The sequence below is a fragment of the Trachymyrmex cornetzi genome, unplaced genomic scaffold, assembly GCF_001594075.2.
Source record: "Trachymyrmex cornetzi isolate Tcor2-1 unplaced genomic scaffold, Tcor1.1 scaffold15, whole genome shotgun sequence".
Classification (NCBI taxonomy): Eukaryota; Metazoa; Arthropoda; class Insecta; order Hymenoptera; family Formicidae; genus Trachymyrmex; species Trachymyrmex cornetzi.
Window position 1 is genome coordinate 547,154 of NW_017296091.1, and position 12,437 is coordinate 559,590.

At 32.9% G+C, this 12,437-nt stretch overlaps 3 protein-coding genes across 3 annotated transcripts; 1 reads left to right on the forward strand and 2 right to left on the reverse strand.

Moving 5' to 3' along the window:
- Nucleotides 1-1,190: 1,190 nt before the first annotated feature.
- On the reverse strand, nucleotides 1,191-2,991 carry LOC108757994 (replication factor C subunit RfC3). The gene is made up of 8 exons (XM_018502698.1): nucleotides 2,916-2,991; nucleotides 2,790-2,854; nucleotides 2,577-2,704; nucleotides 2,338-2,500; nucleotides 2,092-2,251; nucleotides 1,795-2,006; nucleotides 1,505-1,582; nucleotides 1,191-1,434 (listed from the first exon to the last, which is right to left on the reverse strand). The coding sequence occupies exons 1-8, from the start codon at nucleotides 2,948-2,950 to the stop codon at nucleotides 1,292-1,294; spliced, it is 984 nt and encodes a 327-aa protein (XP_018358200.1). The 5' UTR covers nucleotides 2,951-2,991; the 3' UTR covers nucleotides 1,191-1,291.
- A 212-nt stretch (nucleotides 2,992-3,203) lies between these two features.
- Nucleotides 3,204-4,861, forward strand: LOC108757995 (ERI1 exoribonuclease 3). The gene is made up of 2 exons (XM_018502699.1): nucleotides 3,204-3,272; nucleotides 4,108-4,861. Exon 2 carries the CDS (start codon nucleotides 4,138-4,140, stop codon nucleotides 4,810-4,812), a length of 675 nt encoding a protein of 224 aa, XP_018358201.1. The 5' UTR covers nucleotides 3,204-3,272; nucleotides 4,108-4,137; the 3' UTR covers nucleotides 4,813-4,861.
- A 94-nt stretch (nucleotides 4,862-4,955) lies between these two features.
- LOC108757997 (uncharacterized) lies at nucleotides 4,956-12,142 on the reverse strand. The gene is given in 20 exon segments (XM_018502701.1): nucleotides 4,956-5,303; nucleotides 5,432-5,613; nucleotides 5,685-5,823; nucleotides 5,908-6,106; nucleotides 6,185-6,371; nucleotides 6,458-6,628; nucleotides 6,727-6,940; nucleotides 7,038-7,096; nucleotides 7,098-7,212; nucleotides 7,286-7,658; nucleotides 7,735-7,843; nucleotides 7,916-8,179; nucleotides 8,247-8,458; nucleotides 8,963-9,448; nucleotides 9,521-9,687; nucleotides 9,763-10,073; nucleotides 10,173-10,297; nucleotides 10,388-10,513; nucleotides 11,130-11,254; nucleotides 11,792-12,142. Coding segments are annotated over 20 exon segments (3,990 nt in total). The 5' UTR covers nucleotides 11,893-12,142; the 3' UTR covers nucleotides 4,956-4,978.
- Nucleotides 12,143-12,437: the final 295 nt, after the last annotated feature.

The window sequence follows — 12,437 nt, forward strand, 5'->3', positions numbered from 1 at the left end:
TGTGAGTACAAATTTGTACTATAGCTAAAAAATTATTAAGTCTTGTGTCTATAACATCTTTTGTTCACCACATTAGAAGCTACATTATATGTGAAAATCGTGAAAACTGACTCATTTCACCTAATTTTTCATAGAAGTCTTTTGCAAATGTAATATAAAGAATATAACTAAATCGATTCAATAAACCCATCTTCGAATGATTAACAAAACAGATTTCATTTAACAAAATTGTCAATAAATTGTTTCTCGAATCTATTATTCGCGGTAGGATTTCTTCTGTGAATGATTTCTACGTTTTCACGATGTGAAACTTTCAGATGTTAAATTTAGCTACTCCATGGATATATCAGTTACGTTGCGTCGTGTGGTTTTCCACGCAATATGAAGAGTAACGTTTACGTGAGGTCAGCCTTAAATTTCTACGACAGGATCTTTACACGAGGCTCGCATGCCCAAAGTTTCGATGTGGTTCCCGTCGACGTGATGCTCGAACGATCGCGTGCTGATTGGACGGCATTTGCCGGGCTACTGTCGGTCCGCTCCTGCTTGCAAGAGTACGGAATACACTGATTGCAGACTTGTAGCCCGGCGCCGCCGAGTTCTCCCCCGACCCTCTGATCCATGTTTGCTGTCTGCTCGTGAAAGTTATCATCTCTTGAATGAAGTTTGCACTTTTCCGCGCACGTAAGGAGATCATCACGATCTCGAAGGGCAATGGTGGGAAGAGGGGTGGTGGCGAATGGAACGAGGGCTGTAATTTATGACGCCAAGGAATCGATGGTGACTCGACTGATTCGCTACTTATACTTTGACGGGATATTTTTAAATTTTTGTGTTGTCGATAAGGCGCACGCCAGAATGCAATTAAGCGGAGAAACCAAGCGACGATAGCAATCTCGTATTGTAACTTATATCTAAGATATACATTATTTTTATAGTTCTATTATTTCCGGATAAAAAAAAAGTCTTATGGGGAATGAAGTTATAGAGTGATCGTAAATATGTAATCAGCTCCATTGTATTGACAATTTTATTTTTTTAGTTTTTATGACATATATGTAATATTTGATGTACTTATCAAATATTTCTAGAAAAATAAGGACTGTTATTCTTTCACAAGATTTTTTGTTTTAAAAATACTTTACTTTTTTTAAATAGTAAAAATATCCTTATTGTTCACATATTGATGTTGCCAATATAATATATACATACCAAACAATAGTTTTTATCTTAAGAAAGCATATTCAGTATTTTTAGATTTACAATCTTTCAATCCACGTAATAGAAGATATCACGTTTCAATATCGCGAACACTGTAGAATGCAGATATAAGAGAATTTAATTGAATGTTGTCGCGACATCCAGAAGCCAATCTTTTCTCTATCTCTGCCATTTTGCATAGTAAGTCAATAAATAACTGATCAGGAAAATCAACTAAAAAAATACTTATTAGTAATAACTATAAACATTTCAGATATATATACATATTGAACACAATACATACTTTTAATTACATATGAATGAACTTCTGTTAATATATCTTGCAGCGCAAGTCCCTTATTCAACTTCAGTTCTTGAATCTCTGCATAATATATATTAAGGATCATATAAAATTTGATATAAAAGCTAGTATTCATGGTTCTTATTAAGACTGTCTTAAGTGTAATCCTAAAATATCATAAACCAATCACAACAATATTAGCATTTTAAAACATTACTTAAGACGATCTTAAAGTGTAAATACCGATCAAAAGAACTGCCTTATCTTTAAAATCTGTTATTGTAAAAGGATACTTTTATAGCATGTATCATAAGACTCGTTTAGCAACCAGTTTACAATACTAGTTATGTCTCTTGGTAACGGATGTCCAACACAATTATACACATTCTCTAAGTTCACAGCACCATAAGCAAACCATGTGCTTTGAAGTACGCTTATTACTTTTCTCATATCACCACCACTTAACGTTATTAATGCTTGCTTGCCGTCTTCCGTAACTTTTAAACTAACAAAAGTTTTTCATTAACGAAAGATCTCAGGATAAAAAAGAATCAAGTAATTAGATATAAAATAAATCTTCATTCACACACTTCTCTGCTTCAATAACGTGGTTCAGTCTTGGTATTACTTGTTCCGCTGCAAGAGGTAGGAATCTAAACCTGGTGCAACGAGACTGCAGAGCTGGAATAATCTTGCTGAGGTAGTTGCATATAATACAGAAACGCACATTATCCGTGTATTTCTCAATAACTGAAATTAATATCACATTAACATTAATTTGTATTAATGTCTAATTAATATCTTACAATCCATAAATATTGAGATAATGTATTTACTTCTTCTGAGTGCATTCTGAGCATCAATCGTCATAGCATCGGCTTCATCCAGGATAATTAATTTAAACGCAGATTTATACATAGTGCCTGTACTGGCAAAACTCAGGATTTGGCCTCGCACGATGCCTATACCTCTATCATCGGAAGCATTTAATTCTAATACCTAAATACATGTAAGTAAAGTAAGGAACATGAATGAAATAAAGAGACATGGAATTATTCAGTGACAAATACACAACCATTGAATTAAACTGAGCTGGAGTATAGAGTTTACGAGCACACGCCAGTATAGTACTAGTCTTTCCTGTCCCAGGTGGTCCATAAAGGAGAAGATGCGGCAGTTGATTCTCATCAATGTACTTGTTTACTGTAACAAGCAATTCCTTTCTCATCTTATAATAAAATGCCTTACACACATTTACACGTCCTGTTTACTTGCGTCGTTTACTTACTCGTCTTTATTATCGTCTCATGGGAAATAAGCTCATCCAGGCTTTTAGGACGATACTTTTCGACCCTGAAATACAAGATTCTCAGTCGGTGTTCCTTGTTGTCGACGTCCCAAGTTTCGTACTCACCATGGTAAATTTACTTGTTCATTGCTGGACGTCATCGTGTCATAAAATCGTCGGCTCTCAATATCTCGTTTGACTTTTCTTGAAGTAATATCCACCGGTTAGTGAAAGTGGAATAATGCGCCTTCGGCTTTTAAGGTTATATCACGCTGGAACTGTTTGAATAATTTGAAGGTTATACTCTTGCCGCGTGTTTCGCCGGTTGCTCCGATCGCGCAGAATATGGCGACGCAGTCACACTTTGTTATGTGTTCCATAAATGTGAAATCGTTCCAACACGCGTCTATTTATCGCACTCGTGTTCAAATTAATCTCCTCTCAACAGAATTGCATTAATTCACAAAAAAAATTGATTATTAGGTAACATTGGAAAGTATATTGTTTTCAAACTACGAAAGTTCTAACCTTCAACTGTGGATGTGAATTATTTGTGGAGTCTCTGGACTCTTGTCACTCTTCTGCACAAACTCGATCAACATCTGTTTTTAAATCAAACTTCAACAGCAAGAACGTCTACATTGTGGAGAGCAATTATTTTTATTTCCTTTTTTTTATATTTAAAAAAGTGAAAGTTTTATCCACTGGTGTGCAAATAAAAGCATATATATTACTCTGAAATTTTTAGAGTGAATCTCACCCTTAGGCCCGATTCTATCAATGTAAGATTAACTTTAATTTCGGTTAATTTTATCTTTTTCTAATTCTAAAAATTAAAAAAAGAAAAACAGTAAGTTAAGATTGAGGTTAATCTTATGTTGGAGGAACTAGACCTTAAAGACTGAAAATTGAGTCCCTTTTTTCGAATTGGCTCAATTTTCACTTTTTAGAGTGAGATCTCCAAAAAATTTAGAGAATAATTAAGCCTTAAGCTATTTCCCTTTTTATGTCAAAAGTAGGAATTCTTATCCTATAACCAGTGTGCAATAAAAACATTGATCCACAGTTAAGGGTTAAGGCTACTTGATAGTGTTTAACCACATGTTTCGCAGTTTTGCTCTTTTGAGAGTACGCCAACAACCTTGATATAATAATAAATACAGCATATTTTGCATAAAATTTAATCTCGTGATAAATTCATTCTCAATTGATTGAACAAACAAGTTCAATCAGGTTACTGAAAAACTGAATAAATAAGGGACGAACTAGGCCAAGCGACTTGATCTAAAAATATTTATTTTGTTTGGGAACTACACAGGGACATGATCCACTCGTACAAGGGATAAGTATGGCTCATCGAATTCTCCAAAGGTATCCCAGAACAATGATCAATCGTTCCTACGAGGTAATACAAAAGTTTGAATACCTTCTTGTAATGGACTTTGAGGCCACGTGCGAGAGGTATACGGTGCTCAAGCCACAGGAGATTATCGAGCTACCATGCGCGGTGTTGTCCACCTGCGATTGGAAACTGAAGGATATGTTTCATACATATGTGAAACCCAGAGTCCATCCCACCCTCACGCCATTCTGCACAGAATTAACTGGGATCATGCAAGAGACTGTGGATGATCAGCCTTACTTCGCGGATGTGTTTTCAAATTTCTGCAAGTGGTTGACTAAAGGAGGATACTTTGACAAACCCGAGAAAAGCTCGTTCATCACATGCGGTAATTGGGATTTAAAAATGATGCTGCCGAGTCAGTGCGATTTAGATGGTATTACGTTACCGGACCAGTTTAAGCAATGGGTAGAGTTGAAGTACATATTTTGCGAATCTACCGGATATTACCCTAAGAGCTTAAAGGACATGCTTGTGCGATTGAATGTTCCATTAAAGGGACGTCTACATTCAGGGATTGACGATGTAAATAATATGGTATCGATAATACTAGCTTTAAAAGAGAAATACAACACGCAATTTAAAATTACTTCATCATTAACAACTTCTGCGATAACTTAAGTAACAGTTACAAACAGACTGAAATAACTAGGAATGTATTGAAGAAAAACACGTGACAGTTTGTTAAAAATTATTAATAAAATATCGTTTTTGTAAAACTCTTAAATTACAATAATTATATAAATAAATATTATTTTTCTCGCATAACCGATTAATTATTATCGCCTCACTGTGACTTGTTAATCAACACATCCTGTTTATTGTTTTCTGTATAAATCGCAAGTACAGCCTGCATATTACGATCTAGTTTCTGTGAACACTGTATCTTTAAAGGAAAACTCTTTTTGCTAGGTAACATTCCTTCTGCAGGAACAACACTGAAATAATCTGAATTTGATAGACTGGTCTGAAATGGCTCGGCTGTTTTGAAAAAGCTAAGAATAGTCACGGTTGCTTCATTCTTTACTGGAGGAGTCAGAGTGATGGTGGACGGAGTTACAGTGAATTGATCTCCTTGCAATTCAGGGTGTTGAACTTCATATTCTATAGTTCTGTGTAATAAAATATTAACAAGATATTTTAATAAGAAATCTTTAAGTTGACATAATTATAAAAAACTGATAAGCGTAATAAGAAATATGCATACTAGAAGAAAAATACAAATAAAAAGATCTCTTACTGAGAAGCGAAGAAACTTGCTCCACCCGCTTCATCTAAATGAGTAGTGTCGCTTATAAGAGACTGATACATCTCCGATTCATCAGTATCATAATGAACAGGCAAAGTATCATCTGCGCATGCTTCCACTGTGAGCATTATCTCATATTGATGAACGCCAGTACATAGATCATTTAGGTTTAGCTATTTAAATACACTCTGTCATTATTACATAAACAGTAATGAGGCTAAATAATATAATTGTATATACTTACAATAGAATCGCGAATTAACGTTATGCCAGGAATTAGTTGCTCTCCAGGAAAAATTTCACATATAGGATGCACAATATTCTTGAATGCTTCATTGTCATTTCCAATCGATTCACCTGACTGTTTTAATTTATTATATAATCTGACAAAAAAAGTACATGTTTACCAGTTTGAAAATTAATGCCAATAAATGTCTATTTGTCTGAATACATAGCGTATGTTTTACCTGCGTATTCGCCAACGGGTTGGTTCATCGCCATAAATAACATTTATCGTTGCCACATGCGAAACTTCCGAACGTTGCAATAACGCAAAATCTTCTTTCTTTGGATGAAATTGTATTGTTATGTCTTGAGATTCTTTAGGATTAAGTATTATTTCTTTTGGATTTATATGCCAACTAGAATCCATTATTGGAGAAATAACTAAAATATACAAATGCGTTTATTCCTACGTAACTCATATTAATATGTAATATATAAATAGAATTAGTTTAGCCAAACCTTTAGGTATGATTGTGACTTTGGCGAATGAACGTAAGTCGCCAATGTTATCCAGTCTAATACTAGCGTTCAAAGTCATAGTTTCAGAATATAAATTGCCAAGTGACAACCATAATTTTTTGCTCGAATCTTTAAATGGTCCCGAAATTTTTACTTTACTGCAACCTCCGTATCCATACAAAGGTATCTGTCAATTTAAATTATAAATATTCCTTCTCTCTTTCTTGTTGAAAAGTAAGTTAAAAGTTTTGTATTATCATTAAATATACGCACTCTTTTAAACTGCTGAGAATCACTACTCTCTCTTGTATAATGTTTGATAGTAATGTTTCCAACTACTGAGCCTACGCTATAAGGACTGAACACAACTGCAAGTGTCTTAATTTCTTGACGTTGCATTACTAATACCAGGCTTGTGTTGATAGTCTGTTTATCTCCAAGAAACTATAACAGATATTGATATAAATTGTATACAGATATTAATATAAATTATGTAACTTTTTCTTCAAACAACACAAAAAATATATATGTAGATACAATACCTTAAAACTCTTACTGTCATCACATATCTCTATTTGAATTTTAATCTTGTTATTGCTCATATTGCGAATTGTAAATTCTTTAGTTTCACTTTTTCCTGTTTTTACACTATTCCATACTAGGGCAGCGTGTGTAGCTCTAATTGGAATTACATGTCCTGTTACAGCTAAACTAGATACTGTACTGATTGGTGAATTTCTATCGCAAGGTCCAGATCTATACATAAAAAGATTATTGCTTATAATAGTAATAGTAATAATAATAATAATAATAATAATAGTAATAATGCACGTATGCGTATATATAAACCTACCTATTAGAAGTTGCACTTTGTGGCGGTAATATTGCTGGACTTAGAGATACAACATTATTAGAGAGGTGTATGGCAACGTAAATAATTTTCTTTTTCTGATTCTAATAATTTTTGTTCGGTAGTTATAATGTAGTGGTAAACATTGTTCCCGGCAACTAACTTAATTTTCGCATATCTGAAGAAATACCAATAAATAATTAAATAGTACAATAGACACATAAATTTATAATTTACAAATTAATTATTACCTTTTATTATTTACACAGTTTGCATCTGAAAATTGTGGTTTATATACAATTAAGAATAAACTCCTTTCTCCAACTTGCAAAAATATATCATCTGGTTTTATAAAAAAATCTTGCGTCGCGTTTGAATGTCCTTCAAATGGTACGATAGAAGCGAACACGTGAATTGCGATATTTCCCGAATTAATGATGTTTATTGATTTTCCTTGCTGTCTTGGAACAACTATCGGTATTTCTGTGTCGACGATTTGGATTTTACAAAAACCTATTTGTGCGTAAAGAGGTATTTCTTTTTTAAGTAATATAATGTCATCCTTGGATTGTACATATACAATTAGTTTGCCTTTCCAATGTTGTGGCTGTCTCTGCGGAGAATCTATTTAACAAAACTTTCTTACATCTCCAATAGATCAATGCCTGTATACAAAGTAGTCAGTGTAAGAGATACTTACCTACTGATGTAGATCGCGATTTTTCACATTTTATATTAGTGGTAAATTTCTTAAGTGGTTCAAGTAGAAAATGCGTTGGTCCATCAATGCTAAACATTTTTGAGCCCTCCTACGAGTTGAAAATATATAATCAGTTTTCAATACATTGATCTAATTACATTTTAATAGATTTATATCTCACTTCTAGTATTGACAGTTTCACAGGTACAGCAACGTTGTTTTTATTATAAAATGTTATAGGCAGAACTTTGATTACTTCCTCTCCAATGTATTGAAAATCTAAATTTTGTTTGTCAGAAGGACATACAATATCAAGCTCAAGTTGCTCCGGATTAACAAAGATTATGTGTTTCATAGACCATTTTGATTTTGCTACCATATCTGATAAAAATATATTTAGTATTACAAATATTGGTTTACACATTTTTAGTACTTTTACTTCAATCTGAAAGAAATAGTCCAGTTATTATCGTTACAAACAAAATTTATTTTCAGCTGATACTGAATTATACCTTTGTGGATTGGGTACTATTAGAATTTATTAAAATTTCCTTCGAAGGAATATTCAATTCAATACTTTGTGTATCTCCTACTACTTCGATTAACTTAAAGATATACGTGATCCATCTATCTCCATTATTTATGAGTTCAACATTTACTTCATTCGTCATACCAACAACACAATTGCATGCTTCTTCTGTATTCTTGCCAAGAACGATATTCTCTAGAAAAAAGAAAAAATATTGTTATATCTATCATATCTATCACATATTTTAAGTTAATAATTAAATGAACTATACTACTTGAATCAGTTTGCACATCCGTATTGTTCACTGAGAACGATGAGCTTATCATATTATTAGAAATATTTTGTTCTTTATTTTGAATATTCAAATTTTTGTAGCTCTCTTCATCGAAACTTTTTCTGTTCATTTTAAACATAGGTACATAGGACAATGCAGTCAATTTATCATTGCATGGTAGTGTGGAATTTTGCAAAGAAAATGTAAGATCTGATGTTGACGACACACCTAGTTGTTAAAGTCATATGTCAAGATATTTATACATTAAAGTTTTAATTTGATCTTTTAAATTATAAAAAAAAGTTGATTATGATATATACTCTAATCTCAGATCTCTAATATCATGAATATAGATTGAAATGCTATATTGTGCAACAAAATTCATAAAAGAATCAAATATCTCATAAAGATCTCAATTTACATACCTATGTCTTGATTAATTGAAGATACCACGTTTTCTTTATATGAATCTTCTAAAATTTTCTTTTTAGATACATTCGTGAAGGATTCAGCCTTCTTTATATTTTCATTTGAAGGAAATAATATACTTTTACGTTCCTGCTTTATATTAACAATTTCACTTATAATTTCATTTTTGGTTTTACTATCTATTGATAATTTAGCTGAATGATTCTCTACATTATCATCAAACTTGTTCGAATTTCCAATAGACATTGCTAAAATAGACTTTTCATCGGAATTTTCTTTTCTTGCGTTATTATACATTAGAGAATGATTTTTTTTCTTCTGTGCCATTAAAAGCTGATCAACCAATCGCCGTGGTGTCTCGCTGTTAACGTCTTCTAAAGTATTAACAATAGTGCTTAAACTTATGATACTATTTTCATCTATGTCCCTTGCTATATTGGGAATATGCTCTTTCTCTGTTAATTCCATTGACGATGCTGTTGCTACAATATAAGTTTTAGTGTACATGAGGAAATTTTATTTTATTTTATTAACGATTGTGTGTGTGTAATTACCTTCTGTCGAGACAGTCGATTCAACTAATACTGGTAATTTGCCCGTTTTTATAGGAGTTTCCAAAACCTTAAGGTTTGGTTTTGCTTTTCCATTTCCCAGCATTTCTATATCATCAGATTTACGTTCAAAATATCTGCCGACAGATACTTTCCGTCCAGCACAAGATCTATAATTTAGACATTAATTTATATTAACATGTATTTCATATAACGTATCTTTATGTATACAGAAACAGACATACTCGATTGATAAGTCTAGCTCTCCAATGATACCAGAAAGAGTGCTAAAGTCTATTTTTTGCTTTTCTGTTTTCATGCCTGGCATACAATATGTGAGATTATGCGGAGCAAAGCAAGTCTGATCCATCGACAATTGTTCAGCTCCTTTTGAGCTAGATAGAAATTCTTCTGACATCATCTCGTTATTAAGTGCCATTATGTCATTTTTATTGAAACTAATGCCATGGAAAGATAGGTTTATAAGAGATTGTCTTTTAGCACTACTACTGACACCAGATGAACGTGCTGTTATTTCATTGGGTTCAAAAGTAACCTGAAATTTACTTTTTCTAAAATATTCTGATTTTAAAATATTTATAAGTCACATTTCACACATAGAAACCTACACTAATTGTATACCAACTTTACTCACCGAGTGACTCATGTTGCACTCCTTGTCCAACTCGGACATACAAGCTTCAATTGGTAAAGTAAAATTTGAAACTGGCATATTGCTCGTTATATTTTGCATATTAGCATTATTTTCTTTATTTGTGTCTAAAACAATGGTCATTCAAATTAATTTCAAAATTAGAATTAATTTATGTGTACAGATATTCTCATACATCCCTTTCTATTTTTATTTACCTGTGGTTAGAACAGAATTCTTATCACTACATCTCTGTAGAAGTTTTCTGGCTATTTCAAGTTCTGCATCTATATTGGAAAAATTCAATTTCTGTTCGTCTTCCGCTGTACTTATGTTCGTAAGATCTGTCATTAATGTCATATATTAGTACAGTTCTGCTAATACAATAATTGTTCATGAATAAATAAGCAAAAATAGGACTCTTATTATCAAATCGTAACAAATTATTACGTTAAAATGTAAAAGTCAGATACAAGTGTAGAGAGAGGAGTGCAAAACAAATAAAGAATTTAATCTTAAAATATCATTACAATATATATGTTGAGATTTCTGCTATTCGCAAAATAGATTTCCAAACTCACAAAATCAGATGTTTTGGCTGTATTTTCAAGTCCTCTTCAGATTACAATAAATGAAAATTCAAGAACATTTTAACAACCTTCATGTCGAATTATTCTTAGAACAACTAAAAACTTCTTACAAGCAGCTGGATGACTGCGTAAAGAGAATTTCTAAGATATTTGGATTTTCTCATTTATTATCCTGTAATCTGAAGAGGGCTTGAAAATGCAGGCAAAACATGTAATTTGGAAAATTTTGGAAATCTATTTCACGAATAGTAGAAATCTTAACATATATATGTTCTAAGATTAAATTCTTTATTCGTTTTACATTCCTACATCTGCATTTGACTCTTAAGCTCTTCTAATGACTCATAAATTTCTCAAAAGATTTCATTACCTGACATATTATCAAGAAGACCTAACGAGGTATCCTCTTTTTGTATCGATTCATTGTCATGTAATAGATCCTGCTTGCTCTTTTCCTCACTTGATTGCTGATTATCACTGAATTTGCTTTCCAATCTGGAACAAAATATCTTTAAGACCCATTCCCATAAATAATAGTTACTTTCCATTTACACCAAAACTCAGATAATTCTCATTTGTGAAGTCATAACTCAGTTGAATGCATGTTCTTTTTTATTCTAACAAGTGAGGAGATTCAACTGAGGTTTTACCTACAATCTATACAACCTCGTGAGATCATATGCTTTACTGAGTCTTGTGTTAAATCACATTAAAAATAAGATGATAAACCTATGTTGTTATGTGATAACTTTATTAAAGTAATCGAATTAAGTGATGTCATTATGTGAGTATAAAAAATACATAAATTTAATTCCAATGTCATTTATGTGAAAATGGAAAGCAACTATTACTTAAAATCAATTATAATACATGTGATTCTCTACATAATGAGTATTTGACGAAGAATCAAAGGAATAGCAGGACGACAGTTGGTTCGAATGATGAAGCGCAAAAGGGAAGGGCCCTTTAACGAAACGCCTGTTGATTCGCGGAGATGGAGGACTTTTTCAGAGAATGCCTGAGATAACATACATGGCTTTTCTGCGGACAGTGGACGTCGCCTGTGGCAGTGGAGTGCTCAACACCGTGTCATTTAACACGCCGGAACTCTTAGGTTTAATAGGAGTAAACATCGTATAGATCCTTTGTTCCGATCGTGGCGATGGGCCCAACGAACGATTCGAGGAACGGATCTATCACTTGTATCAACAGTCCTTCATTGTTTCACAATCGCGTAAACTTTGCGAATCCGCTCAGACGCGATCACACATAACCCACATTCCTACTCAGGTTTTAAACAATAACAGTCGATCGATTTTACGTTCAAATTTGAAAAGTCTTGGAGGTCACCGACGATTGGACACGGATTTGAAGGCCGCGACGTTGTTTATCATCCTACCGACGCCATGTGTAATCGCCATCTGCTGGCGAACGTCGTTGCGAAATTCGAAATTCATCAGTAAGGTCTCGGCCGGTCTTTACGTTGTTTTCGTAATTTCCTTTGAATTATCTTCGCAATTTCGTATGTTTCACAAACGAAACTTGAACCTTCGGACAGTTCGATTGCATTTGGCCTGAGAAAGCTGTAACGATTTTCTGAAAATTTTTCTTTGAAAAATTTAATTTTTATATATTTGTTTTTTTTAGATAATGAGATTACATAAGTAATATACATATG